General features: G+C 46.3%; 1 protein-coding gene across 1 annotated transcript in view; it reads right to left on the bottom strand.

Annotated features, from left to right (window-relative positions):
• The window catches only part of igsf3 (immunoglobulin superfamily, member 3), a 64,145-nt gene extending 44,412 nt beyond the window's left edge, over window positions 1-19,733 (bottom strand). Inside the window, exons 1-2 of the mRNA XM_056428379.1 lie at window positions 19,141-19,733; window positions 2,318-2,698 (exon numbers count right to left, since the gene is read on the bottom strand). Coding sequence (XP_056284354.1) covers window positions 2,318-2,698; window positions 19,141-19,180 — 421 coding nt within the window. The 5' untranslated portion in view covers window positions 19,181-19,733. The remainder of the gene's footprint in view (window positions 1-2,317; window positions 2,699-19,140) is intronic.
• Window positions 19,734-21,115: the final 1,382 nt, after the last annotated feature.

The raw sequence follows: 21,115 nt of genomic DNA, 5'->3' as shown, positions 1-21,115 counted from the left end.
CTGCCATTTGTACAGAACGCTTCCAAAGGAAGAAAGAAACACATCCCTGTGAGTAAGCCTTAATGTGGCGCTCAGGACACAGATTACTGTGTGGCCTTCTATGCCTACAATTAACCCAACTGCACACCACCGGTCACACACACACACACACACACACAGTGACGCACACAGACAATTCTGGCTGCCCTTCTATCTCATAGCCTTCCTCCCACATGGACCCCACAATACCCCCCTGCTTATGGTTGTTCTTTGACATCACCCTTGACACACACATTCTCAAAGGCAGCATCAGCAAAGGGTTTTTTTTCATTCTATATATATACACATATATATATAATATTTATACATATATATATATATGTGTATATATAAATGTATATATTCACATATATACACATATATGTGTATATATAAACGTATATATATTTATATACATATATATATACACATATACACACACATATACATATACTGTACGTACATACATACACACAACACAGCAAGAGCAAATTGGAAAAAGAGGGCAGGGCTGATAAATGGTAGACAGGCATATAGATGACAGAATGAAAGACAGTGGAACGAGGAAGAGGGTTAGGAGGGGGAGGGGAGAAAGGACACGGTATCATTGTTTGCCCACCACGATGCAAGGAGGCGTGTAGCTGCCGGGGGTTCACAAAGGGACTCAAGTGAAGAGAAGAGGGGAGAGACCCTACCGCGAGCCCCTGACCACTGAAAGTGGGTTAAGAGGTTAGAGACACAGAAAGGCTCCGATAACAGTCCCTCAACACCTCCGCTCACACGCATTTCTATAAATACGGCGTGCTATCAGCAGCACTGTTTAACAGAGCCCTGCCCCACATTCAGATCATACCGCCAATCCTAGAAAATGCAACGCCTGAGGGTCCTGATAATAACACGCGTTCAGTGAAAAGCAGAGCGCACCGTCGCTTTTAAACTGCAGCCTGACCAGTCGCAGACCCAAAAGTTAGCATTGCAATATCGGTAATTCTCCGTTTGCAGTGACACTCACCGAGTGGCTTCAATATGAAATAAATAACTTATAAGAATTTCCCCCCCAACAAGCATTTGGTTTGAACTTTGACCCTGTGAGCAAGGTCAGCCATGAAGGGAATGGATTCTCTATCTATGACAGCTGTGTCTTCAGTGCTGCCGGCCTGTTGGGTGGATCTGTATATATATATATATATATATATAAATATGAGAGAGAGAGAGAAGGAGAAGAAGACGGAAACGAATGCCGTTTGAAACAGTCACACATCACGCCAACCCACCGGATGCGTTACTGAAACAGCTCCGGGCAATGAAAGAATTCAGGAGGTGTGGGAAGGAGGTATGTGAGTTTGTGTGAGTGTGTGTGTGTGTGTGTGTGTGTGAGGGAGATATGAGAGAGATAGGTTTTTTCCCGGGGCAGAACAGAGGAGGTGGGACGTTGTGTTCAAATGTGCAACAACACGTCCTCTCATCACACTCCTTCAAACGAGTGCACAGATCGCAGCTCGGGGGTCCTGTTCATCGATTCCTACGTGCGACCGTCGCTGATCTAATCGTGACGCGACGAATGCCACGCGGACACCTGCACATCTCGAACAGGTCACCGCATTCAAGTTCACAGCACACAGGCGCCACACTTTCACGGGCCCTAAAGGTCCCAAGCAGAACATTTTAGTGGAAATTTGTTTTGAATATGCAACATTAAAATGGCACAACGTGTCTTAAAAAGACTCAAGCTAGGCCCTGCATGTTTACTTAAAAGGTGCTAAATAGGAGATTGAGAGCATTTTCCATTGTCTCCTAACGCCGGTGAACAGCACGAACAGTGCTACCTGAGGGGGGATCGGTCCAGTTGGCCTTATCAGCTGGAACCGCCGCATGGGAGAAGTGCAGCGCGGCGGCGGCAATGAGCTCACCAGGCATGCCCGCTTACATGCACAAACACTCACTAAACGCACACACGGCCAGTCAACGAAGCAAGGAGGAGACATACGACTCAGATGTGTGACTTCATCCTCTGCACAGGAAGGCATCCCTCCACTCGGTCTGTACAGAGATAATAGCCGTTTGCTGCTATATTGCTGCTCTGGAACCCGTATATTGCACCTTTGTCTGGGAGGGGCGGGAACTTCTCCTCCTTTCGTATACCTAAATAAATGTGTTTGGCAAATTGCCACAAACTTACGGACACGCCGCACTCGTGTTGGCTTTGTGTCCAACGCCTTGATCAGACACACCACAGGATATGTGATGGCAGGGGATTCATCTGTATGTTGACAGTGTGTGTGTGTGCTCCGAGACTCACCAGTGAGGTTGGTGCGTGCGCTGTAGGATCCCAGGTACCGCCCGTCTGTGTTGGGCGTGTAACACTCAAACAGACCCTGGTCCTTGGCCTCGACTTTGGTGATGTGGAGCACCGCCGAGTCGCCGCTCAGCCTCTCCACGTAGATCTCTTCGCTATTGGCCCTCTGTGCGTACACGGCGTAGGCGTAGTTTGTCTGAGTTGTGCTCACGATGCGAATCTCCCGGTCCGATGCCGACGGCAGGTACATGGACCACTCAAAGTCCTGCTCCACCCCTTCTTTGAAGCCACTCACGTTGCACATGATGGTCACATGAGAGCCCTCGGTCCGGACCAGCGGTCCACTTTGCACAGTTACGACTCTCTGAGCCACGGCAACACCGGCTACAGAGTGATGGGAGAGAAAGAGGGAAGAGAGACGGGGTGAGGGCCGGGGAAAGAGGGAAGAGAGAACATGGGTTACAAAACTTTCGTTTCAATATTTAGCGTTGCATTGTAGTTTACGCAGCGCCTCACATCCCCCAGGAAATACAGAAATAGCGTGACATGTGCAGCGAAGCGTTGTGCCGAGTGCTTCCTGGGGGTGAGGTGTGCGCCGCTAACTTCTCGAAACATTCACAGGAACTCCTTTTAACAGCTGCCATCCAGTCACGCCCACTGCTATTACACACACTCTGTCACCGTAACCCTTCAGCACACGGACAACACTGCAGCTAGAATCCCAGCGGAGGCGAGAGGCGGCCATCTGGGAGGGGGCAGAGTGGTCAGCGCGAGCCGCTACAACACAAGTCGGGCGTGGAAATGTGTGGAGCTGCGTAGAGCATCGGTATTACTGAAGTGAACCAGAAACAACGTTTTGTCTTGCGCATTCATAATTACCTTCGCATAGAAAATGCCGGAAGGTTATGTTTTGATCGCTGTGTATTTATTTATTTGTATGCGTGTTATTCGCAGAACTCAAAAAGTATTGAACCGAATCGCATGGAATTTGGTGTGATGATTGGTTATTATCCGGGGACCAGTTGATTAGATTTTGGGATCAATCGGGTCAAAGGTCAAGGTCAAAGGTCATGAACAGGTCAAATCTTCTTGAATGGCATGACATTTGGTGGGATGATTGGTTATTATCCGGGGACCATTTGATTAGATTTGGGGATCAATCGGGTCAAAGGTCAAGGTCATGGAAAGGTCAACCATTTTTTTTTACCATAGCACGATACATTTGTGTCCAATTGGCATGCAACTAATGCCAAAATGTTCATAATTCAATGCCCAATCTTGTGATATGCGAAGGTATGCGCTCTACCGAGTGCCCATTCTAGTTACTCATATTTCAATATATATCAGTGTCTGGATAAATGGCCGCTGTAATGCTACAAGGCATTTCTGTAGGGAAATGCCCAAAAAATGCCTGTTTGTTTGAAAGCATGAGGAAAAATGTTTGTTATTTTTAATTAAATGTACAAAGGGGATGTACTTTGTTTTCCCTGACAGCCAAATTAAATGCCAGTAGGTGCAGTTCAAACACAGAGTCACGCTGTACTGCCAGAAGTCAAAGCTGCAACTTGCTAATTGTAATGTGTTGTTCTCATCCAGAAAAAAAACTAAAGGTTTCATGAGTGGAGTGAAGTATGAGCCGTATAGCGAGCACTGTAGCTATCGGAGAACTGACTTCAGCGTTAACCCCCGTCGAGAAGACTAACTTCTACTTTTCTGTACGTTGCTTTGTAGCCTATATTTAGGTAGGAAGCATATGCAAGTCTTGCCTCAACCCCTTGCATTGACAGAGACACACACACACAGCATTCACCATTCAGGGAACAACTACAAACATCCCTCTCATTGGGGCCGGAGACAACAGAGCACTTACACATACACCCCCAAATCCAGACAGAGTACGCCGTTTCCTGTTTGCACCAGCAACTAGGGATTGCAGCTGTGTTTGTGTGTGTGAGTGTGTGTGAGAGTGAGAAAGTCTCTAGGATGCTGTGTGTGTGTGTGGGACCAAAACTTGGCATTAATATTTCACCAGAAAAAACTTTTCCCCTCACACTTCCACAACATCCCCACCTTTCATTCACGGTCATTAATGGGAGTACGTCCTTTTTCACGAGCGTGCATGACTGTGTGTCCGTCGATCAGCCGTCTCTCACTTCCCTTCCTGCACTCGGAGCTTCGTGTCTTTTGTTTATTGATTGCTTGGTTTTCTTAAACCACACACTACTCACTAGCGGTTAGAATCTTTACAAATATACGTCTAAAGTACCCGGCGTGTGGCCTCAATTGGATGGGATTTTAATTCGGTCCCAGTGGCATCCCAAAGTGAAAACCCATTACAGTTATCATTCCTTATGGCTTGATTTCTCCGAAAGGACCCCCAAAGATAACCAGGGTATGAATCATTAATCTCTACTCATTAATGTTTCAACTTTAAAATGTTAACCTTGTTCTCAAAGAAAAAGGGAACAAGTTAAAAAGTTGTCTGCCTCCAAGCTACAGCAGGAACATCAAAATATATTATAGTTTCGGTAGAAATGAAATTAACAAATGTGAAGTATTAAACATCAGATGAGCCTCTGGGGACCGGGGGCTACATTTCTGGGGTTCCGGTGTCGCCGGCGGATAAAAAGACTCGCACTTCCTTTTTGTGTGTGCGCTGCTCATTGTTTCCAGTCCGATTTTTTTTTTTAAGCAAGAGGAGGCCTTGTGCAAATGTCACAGAGCGAAGATGGTAGCTTCCAGGATTTTTCTGATGAATTAACGTACAAAGATAAGATGGAAGTACGTTTAGAATAGCCTTATAAATAAGGACATGCCCATGATTTCTTCTACGGATTGGCAATGCAGTCCAACCAACTAGGGATGGGTATCGTTTGGGTTTTTTCCGATACCGGTGCTAAACCGGTACTTTTAAAATGATACCGGTGCCTAAACGGTGCCTGAACCGATATTTTTTTTTTTAAACGCACAATGAGGACATTAAAAACCTCTTTGGCCATATTCCCTGTAGAAGCCGTTATCATGGAGCACTGACAAACAACAGATATGTATTTAATCATAACGCGTTAACGCGTTATTTTTCACAGCACTAAAATATATATATATATATGGTTCTTTGAAATAAGTTTTTTTGAGAAATCATAGGTTAGGGCACTTATAAGCTAGATAGCTTCAGCCTCGACCCTTTCGGTCAGCCACTTTCTTCTTTTGTTGAATTCTGATTGTTGTATATTTTGCTGATCGAAATAAACTAAACTAAAATAAAATAAAATAAACTAAACTAAGGGGTAAAAGGGCCCCATTTGTGAATCCCACAGAACCAAACCCACCCCGGGATGGGGTGTAGGAGTAATTACACGAGGTGATTCTCGCCAAACCGTCCCACCCCGTTGGGGAGGTCGGCGATTCATAATCAGACTCGCCTATGAATCGCTCCTCCCGTGTAGGCGATTCTGAACCGCCTATCGCCCACCGCTCCTGTGAGATTCACAAATCCCTGCTGCTTTGCTGGAAATCACTTCTACTTACAGACTCTGGTTCGGGGCTCCGTGACGTCACTAGCACCAAAGTGCTTAGATGTCACGTGACAATGTTTCCATGGTGACGGACAAGGTCGCGGAGATCGAAGGCACTGCGCGGATGTGTCGGCGTGTACGTGCTGATCTGGAGTCAGTTTGGTAGGATTTGGGTATAAATAAATTATTTCATTTAAAATATGGATTTTTATTTAAAGATATTCATGTAATTTGCATGCAAAATAGGTCTACCTGAACCAGCGGACAAAAAATTCAACCCGCGGCAACACTTCAAAAGTAGCCCAATTCCGCGGGAAAACCGCGGACCTGGCAACACTGCACACGGCGCAGCCTCCGCTGTCAAAGTTAAATATGAGAGGCTCGTAACCTGCTGACAGGGCGGAGTCACCAGAGAAGTTCACAACAATAGTTTTTTTCAATTTTAATCGGCTCAGGCACCGGAAAGAAGCACCGAAATGTGCGTTGCGTTTCGGTCCGGGTAATACCGGTTGTATTGGAACCGGTACCATATTGGCACCGGGTTTCGGTACCCAACCCTACAACCAACCCTTGCATACAGGGAACAATGGTGAATAAGAGCCTGAAGATTAGTTATGCACCTCAATGCTCCATGGTAGACAGTACCTAAGGAGTGAGGACATGGAGAGGATGCATGCATATATAAGACATCACCATAATCAATCACAGGCATAAAGGAGCAGCAACACGTCTACAGCGATTAACAACTTGAGCTGTGAGACCGGAGTCAAAACGCGATGAGTCACGAGTCACGACAACTCGGACTACCAACTGAAACCAGATCAATACAAACATCTTGTCCCGTCGCCTATAAAATATGCGCAACGATATTAAACCTTCTGTAATGTCACAAATATGTCCCTATAGGAATATTATAGAGATTCACATGGGGCTTGGCATTCTAAACCCAGCAAACCACTTCTCCTCATGTACCCTTTCATAATTCTTTAATATAATGTCTCGCTTGCACACTGCTTATATTTTTGATGCAGTCCTGCTGAATAAAATAAGACCTCCCCTTATTCTCTCATACAATAAACATAATAACATCATTTCTAGCACATAACAACACGTACTGCTGTACCACACCGGTGTAAAAACTGAGATTGACAGATGGTCTGCCGTGAAGTGCTGACTGAATCTTGCTGAGCATACTATGGGATGCATTAGGTAAGAGGCAGCCATCTATTCTGACTCAGACCTTGGTTTCCTGTCTTTCTTCCCCGTGATGTCAGTGTGCTAATCTGGCGGCGCCCGGTCTGCCCACATCCAACTCCGACCAGCGCTGAACCGCCGCATCACTGCTTCTCATGTTGCAGCTACTCATCCAGAACTGCGGGAGACATATTACTAATACAGCCCCCCGCCCCTTGCCAAAAAAAAAAAAAGCATACTACCCATACTGTGTTGGTGCACTAAGAGCTTTCCTCCTCTTGCCTGTCTGCTGTCATCCTCCCGAAACAAACTTCCCTGACGTACTTCCGATTACTCTCACTCCCTTCCTGCCTGTTTCCCCATCATCAATCCTCCCCTCCGCTCCCCCTCTATATATCCCCGTCTCTTCTTTGTTACTCGCCGTTCTCTGCCTCTTTTCAGACTTCAGCATTTAAGCAGCTCTGTGAAACTTCAAAGTGCCCGTCGCTCTGCAGGCTATTTACAACGGCTGACAGTGACATACCGAACGCAGGCAGACCTTCAACTGATCGCTATATTTCACCAAGCCTGCCGCAATAATCCCGTGGCCCGCAGCCTTCCCCACTTCTCCACCTCTGGCTGCGCCGTCTCGATCGCACGGTGCCCGTGTTTGCTCAACAAGGCCTCGGTTTTTTTTGATATTATGAACACTCGTCTCCATCTCTGCATTCCCTGGATGTCTTTCTACCCATCTCCCCCTCCATCGCCCTGTCTGGCTTCCCTCTTCTTTGTCCTCATCGCTCATCATCTTCGCTGCCAATCGCTTCCCACGCGGCTCGTTGACCGGACACAGGAAACATGCGCCCCGCGTCAGATGATGGAGAAGGACCACGGACAGGTTCTCTAACTGACCTTGTTGTTTGACACACAAAAACACACACAACCACATACATACACATACACAGCTGCAAAGGGGATTATGCTCAGTGGAAGGGGGGTTAAATCCTAATCCAATCATTTGTGGCCAGTGTCTTATTCTCAGTGGAAACAGCAGGGAGGCCACTAGCATGCATGCCTCCTCACACCGTCACTCTTCTACGGCACATGGTAATTACACACCAAGAAAGGTGTATAATAAAGACACTGCAGGGTGCAAGTAATGAAGAGGACATTCTCAGTGTGAAGATGTGCTGGTGGGAGAGATTGGAGCTGTCCATCACATCCTAAACTCATGACGTTTTTGATTACTCGTCACAACTGGTTCCTGCTTCTGTTCTGTGCATGCAGGCAATGGAAGAGGAGCATTACCTGGCCAATTGATGTTTGATGAGTGAGCCTCCTTCTCCCAACTTTTCTACAAAAAAGTTGAAGAGGGGAACTGAAGAAACTCCAGCCAGTGAAATATTCATTCATTATAAACGTGCTTGGTAGACCCAGGGAAAAAAAGGGCCAAGTCAATGTCCTTTCTCCCCAAGGGAGGTTCAGACTCATCCCACAGATCTGGAAGCTTGTGAAAATGCTCAGATGGAGCAAAGGAAAGGACGGCATGGTGAGAGGAAAGGAAAAAGAGGAAGGAAGAGAAAAGGACCGCTGCCTCCAGGGTGCTGAACACCACACGAATGCACAGAACGAAGCAAATATACAAGTGTACCACTGACTTATTATGCTGCAGACACACGCGAGACAAGGGGAAATAAACGCTGGAGGAAGATGAATAACATAAGAGTACTTCCCTCTCGGCACTTCTCAGCCCTGGTTAACCAGTCTCCAAAATCACTGAGCAATTTTCTCCCCTTAGGCCCGCGAAAGCATTTGACCCCGTTAACATCATTACCAGAGAGAGCACCAGTGTGAGGGAGACGGAGAGATTCGAGGATGAGGGAACACTGGAGGGAGGAAGATAAGAGCTGTAGAAAGGGGACATATTTTTTTCAAACTTTTTCATTTTTTAGAGGGGATGGTACAAGACGTGCCTGAAACCATGCAACAAAATACACCTGTTTGCGATCAATGTACTGCACCTTGCACGTTTATAATAAGCATTTATTTCATTTCCCTCTCCTCTGCTTCTTCTCGATTTTTTAATTTGACATAAAAGAAGTTGAGCCTCTGCATGTCTTAGGCATGTCATCCGATTGTAATCCATGCGATGGAGTGAGGAGACTAGGCTCTTTGATTGTTGTGCTCGAGGCCCTGTCGGATATTGCAATTCTGGCTTTATTCTCACAAGCTTTTTCCAACGCTTGTCCATCCGGCGGCGATAATCATCACCTGCTTCTTCTTCTTCAGAGTGTGGTAATCAGTCGGGAACAACCTCAGGCCCTTTTTTGCCAGCTTTAAATATTTCAACAAACCCCATATCCACCGTTTGTTTTTTCTAAAAGACAAAAGACGGCGACTGCACGATCCTTCTGCGCTGAAGAGGAAGCTAAATGATTTTCAGTGTTCAAGGGAATACATTCAAGCTGCTGGAAGCCTGTCAGCTGGGAAGCAGTAATGACACTCTGTGTGCGAGCGTCTGACATAATACATCCAGCCAGAAAGGGAGAAAGAGAGTTCCAGCCTCCATTAGAGGGCCAGCTAGACCGGCTGGCAGGCCAATCTAACAGCTGACAAACAGTGGCAACAACCGCCCAGTGCATCCACGCAGAGAACCAGGGGAGATGAAGGGGATACAGTCTCATCGCGGTATGGCTATACATGCAGCGATCGCTCAGGGCCAGAAGGCAAAGGGAACCAACAATAGCACTTTTTCTTTCTTTTTTTACACTACACATTTATGCTCCCTCCCACTATCTCTACCGGGGCTCTAACTTTTGTGGGTTTTTTTTGACATAGTTTGCTGAGCGTTAGATGCAAAGAATGGCATCGCTCTGTGTGTGTGTGTGTGTGTGTGTGTGCTAAATATGAAGCTACAGCCAGCAGCTGGTTATCTTAGACTGGAGGGAGGGGGAAGCGGCGAGCTCAGCTCCGTTGAAAGGTAGCAAATCCCGCCTTGGAGCGCCTTTAAAGCTCATTACGAACATTTATCTTACAGAGTGTTGTGTGCTGGACTATTTCTTGGCGGTACAGTAACAAGACATCAGGAAGTTGGTGCTGGTGACCAAAAATAATTGTGCCACCCTTGGATACAGCCGGTCAAGCAGCTTTTCTCCATTTTACCAGGAGTAGTTTTGCTTTCAAGTCTCGGCAGAAGGAAGCAAAAGTCCATGTCAACTCGTCTTAAATCTCCATGTCTGACTCAAACGTCTCCTGCTGTGAGTCACACCTGGGTCATGCTGTCCTCTCCTCTCTCTCACTATGCTAAATAGTCCTCATTTATGGGCCCCCCCGGGCTACAACAGTCATGACCTCACCTGCGATGTTGCTCATAACAGCTGGTGAGACCAGGAAAGAGGCAATGGGGGGGGGGGGGGGTAAGGCTAACTCATACATCTGTGGTAATGTGTAAGAGTACACTGCAGGTGGCCCTCACTACACAAGTAAGTGAGCGTAAAGAAGTGGGATTTTTTTCTCTCCCATGCTCCTCCGTTGCTGCTCGTATTTGTCGATGGTGTCAACAACAAGGAGCAGATCAGAATCCACCCTCCTCTGTTGAACAGCTGCCTCTTCATCCTCCCTCCTACACCCTCAGCTGCTTCGCCTTCCCGTTTGTCCACGATGGAAAACAGCATTTGGAGGTTTATTGTTTCATGCTGAGTGATTGTTTGAAGCAGCTAATCAGCATGCACCGATTCATCGGATCCTTTTTTAAATAACATTCTCGAAGCAATTTACGACACACTTCTCGCGACGCCAGAACTAAATATATTCCTTCTCATCTGGTGAAGCTTCTGATTATCAAATGCGATGTAGCGCCATGGCTCCTTCCCATTCCCTCAACGCGAAGGAAGGTAAATGTGATTACTTTGGAACTGCATGAGAGGAATGATTACATGACGCAAGCTAGTTATCGGTTCAGTCCATGGTGTAATAAGCCTGTGCCGAGCTATAACTCAGTTATTACACCACGGTCACATATGGCACAGCTACAGCGACATCTTGACATATAAATATAATTAAAGCCGAAAAATGCTGTTGGTACTTGAAGGCAGTTCCTCACCAACCTAATTGTGAATAAATAATTCATAGGGATCGAGCAAGACAATGGGAAAATGGAGCTGGGTGGCACTTATTTTCCTCTGTAAAAGGTATTTAAGACAAACTCATTGGACTGTGACGCCTACGGCCATCCGGCTAAACAGTGGCGGGCTCGGTCAGGTCCAGGGTAGGAAATGTATGTATTTTTTAAGGGGCAATTTTTGCCCCCACTAACTGAAATCCAGGGGCATTTAAAAATAAATTGGGGAACTTTTTAAAACTTGTGAAATAATATGTAACCTTTGTTTAAAAATAATAAATACTTATTTAGGTTTACAGAATATGATTAATTGTCATAAAAAATGCAAATAATAAGACTATTAGGCAGAAGGCTACAGATACAAAATGTTTTATTAAGATTTATTTTTTTAACAAAAAACAAACAGAAAACATAAATCAGACAACCATATTCAATTGTATTCTCATTTTGTTGTGGTTATTTATTGTTATGACATTTTTTTAATAATGTACCTTTTTTGCTGTGTACCTACCTAGTACAGGCACTACAGACAAGACATATACCACAAAGAACAAAACAAAAACCCTATTAAATTATCATGATTAATTAATAAGAGGAAATTATGGGGGCCTTTTTTGCCCCTCTCCTATGGATATAGGGGGCAAAATGATATTTCAGTTTTGCCCTTTGCCCTTGTGTATTTCTGACGCTGGTCATTCACAGATCAAATACAGGCTCAGTATACTACACATGAATCCATGACTTTCATTCAACACCGAAAATACTATGGGAAGAAATCATGCTTCCATCATTTTCCTCATGAATGCCCCCTGCCAACTTGCTGATGAATTCTCATCACATAGATCTCGGACTATAAGCTCCCAGTTGAAGGCACTCGACAAAAGGTGCAATTCTCAAAACGGTGTACCATTCTTCTCACGAACGTTTGGACAATATCATGTCTTGACTATTGAAAATAAGGCGATAAAATTGTCATATGGTTTGAATATTGTCTTGTCAAATCGACAATTATGTGGGTCATTGAGCGCTTAGAAAACATTTACAGTGTACCAGATGGTTAGAGTCGGTCTTTATGCGATGACTGGAGGATGCTGCGGGACGCAGGGACGTGTTTAGGTGAGCAGTGTAAAGCGCCGCTCATTCTTTCACACAGATTTAGACCACTATCCCATCTTCTGTTTATGACGATGAGGAGGACAAAGGGGTCCCAATAGGGGACAGGGCCGAGTTGTCAAAGTGGTTTATTCATAACACACACACACACACACACGCTTCCAGTACATTAAGTGCCTCAATCTACTCCCTTCGCCAAATCCATTAACTATATAAGGACACCTGCTACCCCACTAACCTCATCTCCCAACCCCCAGTCCCGACACTGGGTGTGCCCTACACACACACACACACAAAGCCCCCCCCCCACACACACACCCACCATTCAGTCTGTATGACAAAGCACTGAGGTCTCAAATCAACCCCGAACCAAAAATAGATAGAATCATAATACCCTGTAAAAGGAGTCGGCTGAATGTTTGCGTTGATTGTTGTCAAAGAATGCAAGGCTATAAAAACACTCGGCTTATCTTCGGTCATTATCCATCTTGTGCTTGTGCACAATTAAGCCCGACAGCTGTATCTACTTTATGTACAGTGGTTTGTTTTGTATGACTGGCAGCTTGCTATCAGTTCCAACGTTTGCACATTAAGCTGAAGATTGGAAAGGAAACTAATTGACTATTAATTAGTCCACTACAAACAGACTTTTTTCGGTTTGACATTGTCAGTCATTTTGCCTTTCAGGGAGTGAAAGAAATGCGCTTATAAATTCATGCATTTATGCACAAGCAATCAAGACACAGACACACACACACACACACACACACACACACCTCTTTGGTAAGTGTTAAGCAGAAAATAAGTACATTACCAGAACATAGTGGCAAAGTGGGTGAGGCGCTCTTCATTATTGCGTAAGAGTATTTTTTTAAAGGGATGAGGGGTTGAAGATGCTTTTTTTCCCTTCATGCGCACCGAGCCGAGTGTGTGCCACTAAATGTGGATCAGCGGTGCGCAGGTGGGGAGCAGTGGCCATGGTTACTCCGCCTGGTTGTGTATCCCACCAGCGTGGAATCTGCTCGAGTGGAGGATCAAGCATGGAGCAGGGGAGTGTGGCTGCACCGTAGGACAGCAGCTCAGAGGATGGGGTGTGCGTGTGTGTGTGTGTGTGTGTGTGTGTGGAGGAAGAGGAGTAAAGTGGATTTCTCTTGCCGGCCAGTCATCAACACAAAATAGCAGAGTGGGGGAGGAGGAGGAGGAGCAGACCAAATCCCAAGAGGAAGGGGGCTGGGTCTTTTGGCCGGGTAGGGAAGGTGTTAGTAAACCAGTCGAACGTAGATGTGGCCGTAAAACACAGATTCTTGCTTTGAAACTGCAAGAACGATGGAAGTATCTGGTTTGGATCACCCTTGAGGGCAATTTCTAATTTGTGCTCTTTGAAGAAGAGGTGGGCTGGGCATTGTTGAGGAAAAAGTGGGGGAGGGAGGGAGGTCAGGAGCTATTCACTGGAGGAGGAGGAGGCTTGCGTAGGCTACCATCTGAGTGGGGAGAGGCAATGCTGATTGCAAATCATCCTAAAAGAACAGTTAAAGATGGCCTGAGGTTATTGTGGGGTTGTGTGACTTCTCCGTGGGATTAGAGATCTCAATTTGTCTCTCGGCTTGTTTTGAACATCAACTGAGGAGGCACGCCTTAGCCTGGAGGAGCTCCCGCTAGAACGGCTCAGCACCTGAACATGGATCTCTTCCTTGGCGGACACGGATGCAGATTTAGTTTCAGACATCGCCACACATCCACACATGCGGACGTTATATTATCTATCTATTAGACTCTCCGTGTTTGTTTAGCTTAGTTCATGCATTCCTGAAATGAATGTGCTCATGTGCTACTTTCAACTCTATCTCTCTGGTCTCCTGTTTGTGTTGCAGCCCGTGAGCAGGGCTGGAACAGTCGTTATCACTAAACATGAGATACGGCACGGCCGTGCGATCCCGGCAGGAAGCTTTGATGTGGGACAGAAGACAGGAGCTGCTGAAGAGTCACAGAAAAAACACAGACACGAAGCAGACGCTGCCTCTGCTGCACCGGCTCGGGACGCGTTGCTGATTCACTGTGGCAGGCAGGAAGTCTCCCTCCAGAACTTAACTCAACACTTCACAGCTACTCATCTCCCCATGTGGATTGGAGAGACACCACAGCTCAGATCTGGGTCAAAGGGGGTGGATCAGCAGTAAAATATATATATATAGAATTAAAAAGACACTGTACAAAAAGATTAACTGTGATTATTCAAAACTAACTTTGCAATAAAAGTCATTTCAATCTCAGGTTTTCCCTGTGACCGCTCCAGTGGAGGGAAAAAATGCTTTCTTCAGAGAGGAGGTACCCGGAGAACAGAGGACAGTGGGGTCGGAGTAAAACGTCAGCGGTGGTTTGGTGTGAGTTTCTGGAGCAGGCTGTGAAGTCTGCATGACAAGGCAATTACTTTCCCTGTTGGTCGTAGACACCAGCAACCAGTAGTGGACTTGACCTTCTGGGTGCACCTGATGCAACAGAGACCACATGCACACCCACGCACGGCTCATCATGTTCTATTGATCCGGGACTAATAGGACATCTCAGTCCCCAGTGCCCACACTGACCCACGAGCGGCCTGCGTGTTCATTACCCATCCCACCCATGAATATCTCGCCCTCAGTCGGAGGATGATGGTCAAGCTGACGCTCGCGTTTCTTCTCCCTCTATCGTTTGGATTAGTTTAGGCAACAGTGTTATGGTATAAAAAAAGACAATAGCACAAAAGGCCTATTGTCATGGGTGCACACAAAAGACATTGTTTCCAGTGCTTATGATGCAAACTGTGTGTGTGTGTGTGTGTGTGTGTGTGTGTGTGTGTGTGTGTGCAACCGGAGAGTGCAGCCGGCAGGCACGGAAAACAGCACACGGCACCACAACCAGACAGCTGCACAGGCCCCTTGTTTCCCCGAACAGAGACGCATAGGTGCTCCGTAACAAGAGGCGGGCATAATGAGCGACAACACACACGCACACGCGGCAAACTTCCCCATCCAGCGGACACACGAGAGCGACTTCAACCATGCAACCGTCTCGGACGGGGAGTTATTGCATTCTGCTCCGCCGTCTAGACGCTGGACTCGCTGTTGTGTCAGCTGAGGCCCGACGGTCACATGGAAAGCATTCGGCAACAGCTGGCTCGAGATGTCCAAGCTTGACCACACACGAGCTAAACATGTTGGGGTGGGAGCCCCCAGCTGTCATTCTTATTTGGGACAGGGGAGAGTTTGGGGCGGGCATCAGGGTGTGGCAACGCAACCTTTGAATCCTGACCGGATTTGAAATGCTTTGAGGGGACACCAACATTCCCATGACCATACAGAGACACGCCATTTGTGTTTCCTCTTCAGCTTCCAAAAATATATATATATATATATTAATGCAAACAATGAACATAAGGTTGAAAAGCTAGATAATTATTTTCCTGCTTTAACATTTTTATGTTTGTGTTTCCTTATGGCCCTTCTTGGCCAGATGCATGGATCATTTTTACTTTATTTTTAAGTTTTATTATAATTATGCATTCTGACTTTTGAAGGTTGTATTTCTGTAAAAAAAACTAAATAAAAATATCAACTATTAAAAAAAAAAAACAATCATACAGTTTTCACTTCCATGTCCCGGATTTCTTTCACTGTAATGGACTTAGTTCACATTAAAACGTCCACGCATTTTAATGAGTGTGTCGGTAAAAGAAAAAGGGATTATTCCGTTTCTTGCCACGTTCACGCATTTGTGACAATTGTCAAGGAACAGCGTGGACATTCAAATCTATACTTGAGTGGCTATAAGTGCTGCCCTTCCTGCACTGCACAAACGTTTTGGGAGAAAACAAAAGACAACAGTTAGGCCTAAAATGGAAATGAGCTCTTAAGTACCTTCATGTTGATTGGGCCAATTATGGAGAGCCAACTTTGGACTCAAAAGTTTGATGGCATGACTTCAAAAACTTCAAGAGGTGGGGGAGGAGGAGGAGGAGGAAACAAGATGCTTTAAAAAGAATCATGCCACTCTATCAACTTCATGATTTTATTTGTCTTACTGTCCAGGCAGGTAGCCACTGGCTTTCAGCGGTTTCTTGGGTTGTGCGACCCGACAAAGTGAACATGTCCGGCGTATTGTTTTAAACCCAGTATCACTGAAATTCAAAATGTGTTTGATTACAGATTGATTTTCATTCATTTGTCACCCGAGAACAAAAAACGCATGCAGACATGATGCAAGTTTAAAGTGTGTCGATATATATTTCCAGACCGGGTAGAAGCAGAGTGAAACCAAATGGATCAAAGGAACCATAAAGAAACCAAAATGTTACAGCAGAGCTTAGAAAATGATGATTTGGTAAATTGGTGAAGATATGTTCCTTTGGAATAAGAGGCCACGTCGCCAACTGCCACATTGAGCCAACCTGCATGCATTAGTTATCACATTTGTCCTATCCCCATGACCAACCATCTGACAAAGGTTTGTGCAAATGAATTTATAACAAGTTCAGCGAGTGTGTGAACAGGGTGAAAACAGCACCTGTTTTACCGAGTTGGCGGAGAAAAAGAAGCTATAAAAAACCACCGCATCGTGACTAACGTGTGAATAACTGCATCTGGCAGAATGTGCATCTTGTCAGACATAAGCGTTTTGAATTATCTCTGTGCAATGTGAAGCTGCTCTGAGACCAGCTGATAAACGGGACCCGTGGCAGCTCATCTGAACCTGGGCACCTGGAAGCAGCTCTCCTGTCAGCCCAGTAAATGGTAACCACTCAGGAGCTCACAGTTACACCAGCGAGCCTCACCACTAATTACATTTCAATTTGCTAATATAAGCCGAGACATCTTGGGTACTTTAGGTTGGCAAAAGGTACTCTGACACAAACAGAACCAAAAAGAAAAAGCTCAACTATGTCACACCACACACAGCTCATGACGTGTTTCTCACCGTCTGCGGGGGGGAGGAAGACTTCCCGTTTGTAAAGCTCATAAACATTTGTTGCTTCAGGCAACTCTTTTTATACGCTTCATATTGTGTACCCCGGTGACACAAAGGGAGCACACACACACACACACACACACACACACCTGGCTGCAAGCTCAGCAGATATAATAACCTCGATATAAGATTTGCCTTCAGAAGAATTGTGTAAGTGGCACCTCTGGGTTTAACGATGACGGATCTAACACAGCTGTCATCCACCTTTGTTTTATCCTCCCTCCCAAACCGACGAGAGTACAAATACGTGTGCCACCGACGCACACATCTCATTTAACCCTAGGATCCACTGATATGGTGATATATTGTTATACATGCATATCTATACACTAGCCCCAATGTTTAATGAGTTGTATCCTTCCATGAGACACTTTTATCCTGGAAGAGCTCTGTTCTCCGAGTCAGATGGGCCGTTTGCCAGGGTGAGTTGGTGGAAAGATGGCACATTAGGATGTGTTGCTGTATGTTACACCCGGCACAACGTCCCTGAGGCCAATGTGATGTCTTCCAATGTCTTGTTTTGCCTCCCCAATGGTCCAGCCCTGAAGATATCGAGCGCCGTCATAAAAACATTTGATTTCAGAAGCTAGACATATTGCCCTTTTGCTTCAAAAACAACTTGATTATCAGTAAATGTATTTCCTGTGCTCTGGAGAGGATTCCTCTGCATCATATCACAAACAGGAAAATTACCAGCTTAATTCTATCACCAATCACGCCCCATGTCAGCGCGGCATCAGAAGCTATCCTCTCGTGATTTGTCGATCCACAGGCAGGCCACAGAACAAACTCTTTCCTAACACCGGAAATGTTCGTCACCACCTCAAACTGATTTCCTTTTTTCTTTTTTAGAACCTAGTCGTATGATTCACGGTTATGCAAGATGAAAACCCTCCGTAATCCAGCCTCAGCCTACACTGTAGATTCTGCCCGTGTGCAGCCTTCTCTACTCGCCTAACAACACTCCTCACATTCTCATTGGTAAAAGTCATTTGCAGCCCCCCCCCCCCCTTGCCCCTCCCGATCAAGGTGAAAGTGGTTTCTGATATACAGAAAAGGGGGGACGCAAGGCAAGACGAAGATTGGTAATCCTCTTGGCCGAGAAGGGGCCTCCGAGCGGGCTGACGTCCACTCCCCCTCCTCTGTGGCCCCGGCGGCGCTGACAGGCCTCCCCATCCAGGAACAGAAAAGCCATCTGGTGTTTGTTTGGGACAGTTTGCAGGCGGGATGCACGACGAGTGTGTCGGCAATCACGCCTGTATTCGTGTTCTTGTGCGTCACTCAGTGTCATCGGCATTTGACTATAGAAATCTAATAAACTGCAGGTGGACGTTCACACATGTGTGAGGACAGAACCCCCCCCCCCCCCCTTCATGGGTTGACTTACTGTACAACAAAGCTGGTGGCCCACACAGTTTATCCACACCCACGAGATGACTTTCTAGCCTAAGGATTTGAAATCCAGGTGTGCCCCTATGTGTGTGCATGTATACACTGTTGGCCGTGTGTGTGTGTGTCTGTGGGGGTTTACTACAGACAATAGCAGGTTGCATATTTGATCAGCTCATCTGAGGTCAGACTCTATCGGGTTAATCTGTGGCTAGAAGACCAAATATCACATTAACCCAGTTCATCTCTCACACACACACCCACCCACACACACCTATACACACACCCACACCCACACACAGCTGTTCACTGGCATCTGTCATTATTGCAGCAGTTATCGATGGAGCCTATACTTCCACCTGACTCATGCATGGAGGCCAGTAGTTGCTCTCCCAACTAATATGTATGGCCTGCATGTGTCATGCAAGTGTATCCCTTTAACCTAATAATAAAAAAAGACAGGGGGGTTGGGGGGTTCACGACACAGATGAAAGGCTTCTCAGAAGACTTACCGAGCAGCGCACAGGCAAGCAGGAGCGCACCGGTTGCCATTGTGTGTTGCAACCGCAGATTCACTTGTTATATTCCCTTCAGATGGAGACGCCTGGATCAGGTTTGGAGGTTTGACAACGTGGTTGCCCGCGGGGTCCGGGAATCAAGATCTTCCGAATCCCGGGCGACAAAAACCGGCCGGGGTTTGCGTCGGGAGTCCAATCCACAGCCGGTGGGTCCGGTTTTCCCCGTGTCCGACTCACCTCTCCGGTGTCCTTCTGATTACAAAGCCTCGGGTATCGCTTCCCCCTCCTCCCACCTCACCTATCTTGCTTCTTCTTTCTTTTTTTTATCGCCGACGACGTGTGCGTGCCAGGCGCCTAGGCGACCCAACCCACTCCCCGTTTACTACGCATCAGAGACTGCGGAGGCGATTCTCACTCGCAGCCTCCTCTGTGGGAGACTAAAGTCCCGGCGTGACTTGCCTGTTTAAATGTAAAAAAAATTTTTTTTTAGAAAGACCTGATTACAGACGGAAGGCTAAACGTGTGTCGGGGCATCTGAGGGGTGCTGCCGCTGTGGAGGCGGGCTGAAGTGCGTCCTCGCTCGAACGTGTCTCCCCTCCTCTGACGGTCCAAGGCTCTGGCTGGCTCTCTCCACACGAATATAATCAATCTCCCACTATCGCTCCGCGGAAAGCCCGATGGGCGGGCGCTCTAGATGGAGCCGACAAGGCTTTGTGTTATGACACAATACATCAGATGAATCAATGAATAACTTCAAGCACCGGCTTCTCTGTTGTACGATACACACCTGAGCCAGTGTGTCCTAATTCATAACACTAAAATACGGGATATAAATGTCTACGGCTTAACGGGACAAAAACAACGACGCGTCTTTACGCATGAATTTAAACACTACACGGCTTCATTACAATCTATTCCCCAAACGCAGGGACCTGCTGCCACACACACCGGGCCACGGCGTCGCTTCTTCAAAGGTTTTTTTTTTCCTGCTTCCGGTTTGGAAAATCACTTTTGTTCGCCAGGCAGTTTGAAAACTTCGCAGCGTGCCGTCTGCGCCCACCCCCCTCCCGGAGACCACGCCCACACCCCCACCCTCCCCCGGAGGCCACGCCCCGGCCGCGTGGGCACCGGCCGCTGTTGGACAGGAGGGTTTGCATTTCAGAATTTCAAATTCCATCGGCCAGGGGGGCGTAGATGCTTTGAATAGGTTAAGTGAAGGGGAGGGTAATTGAGTCTCTACTAAAGCTTATAATTTCCTCAGCTTTCTTACATTTATTTTGCAGGGTCAACTGTTATAATGCCACACAATCACAGCATACTGCATATTACTTTGCACAATGAAAGGGTCCAGCAAAAAGGAAGAGAAAGAAAACTAGACTTTCAGTCCCTTTCTCATGCGGAATTATTCCAGGCTGTCTGTCTGTTATAGACGGGAAATAATATACCCCCCTCCCCCCCACACACACACACACACACCCTTTATCTATCTCTTCTACCCCACATCGCCACACACACGACTGGCAATCACCATAATGAGGTGCCACTTTGCTTGGGAACTGTAGGAAATATCAGAACAAATTCCACCCCCACCCCCACACACACACACACACACACACACACACGCCCGCAAACAATATTACTATTCGCCTTTCAGAGATTGCAAGATACAAATTACATCCCTCTTTGATTGAGATAATAAGTAGCTTAAACAAAGCATTACTTTGACATATGCTGAGGTCTATTGATTTGCACCTCAGCACGAATATTAAGAGGTTCTCAGAATACAGGGTAAATGGGAGTTAGCAACAGAAAGTAGCACAATGAGATCACACGGCTTTGGTGGGAAGCTGTAAAAGAGTGCGCTTTCTGGAAAAGACAGAATTGTTGAATCCAAAAAGATCTAACTTAGTGGAACACAAAGCTCCCTTATTTTTTTCCATAAATAATTGATCAAGCCTTTGCATGTGCA

Source organism: Pseudoliparis swirei, chromosome 2 (assembly GCF_029220125.1).
Source record: "Pseudoliparis swirei isolate HS2019 ecotype Mariana Trench chromosome 2, NWPU_hadal_v1, whole genome shotgun sequence".
In the NCBI taxonomy this organism is placed as follows: domain Eukaryota; kingdom Metazoa; phylum Chordata; class Actinopteri; order Perciformes; family Liparidae; genus Pseudoliparis; species Pseudoliparis swirei.
The sequence above is the reverse complement of the archived record's forward strand: the minus strand, read 5'-3'. Positions and strand labels throughout refer to the sequence as shown.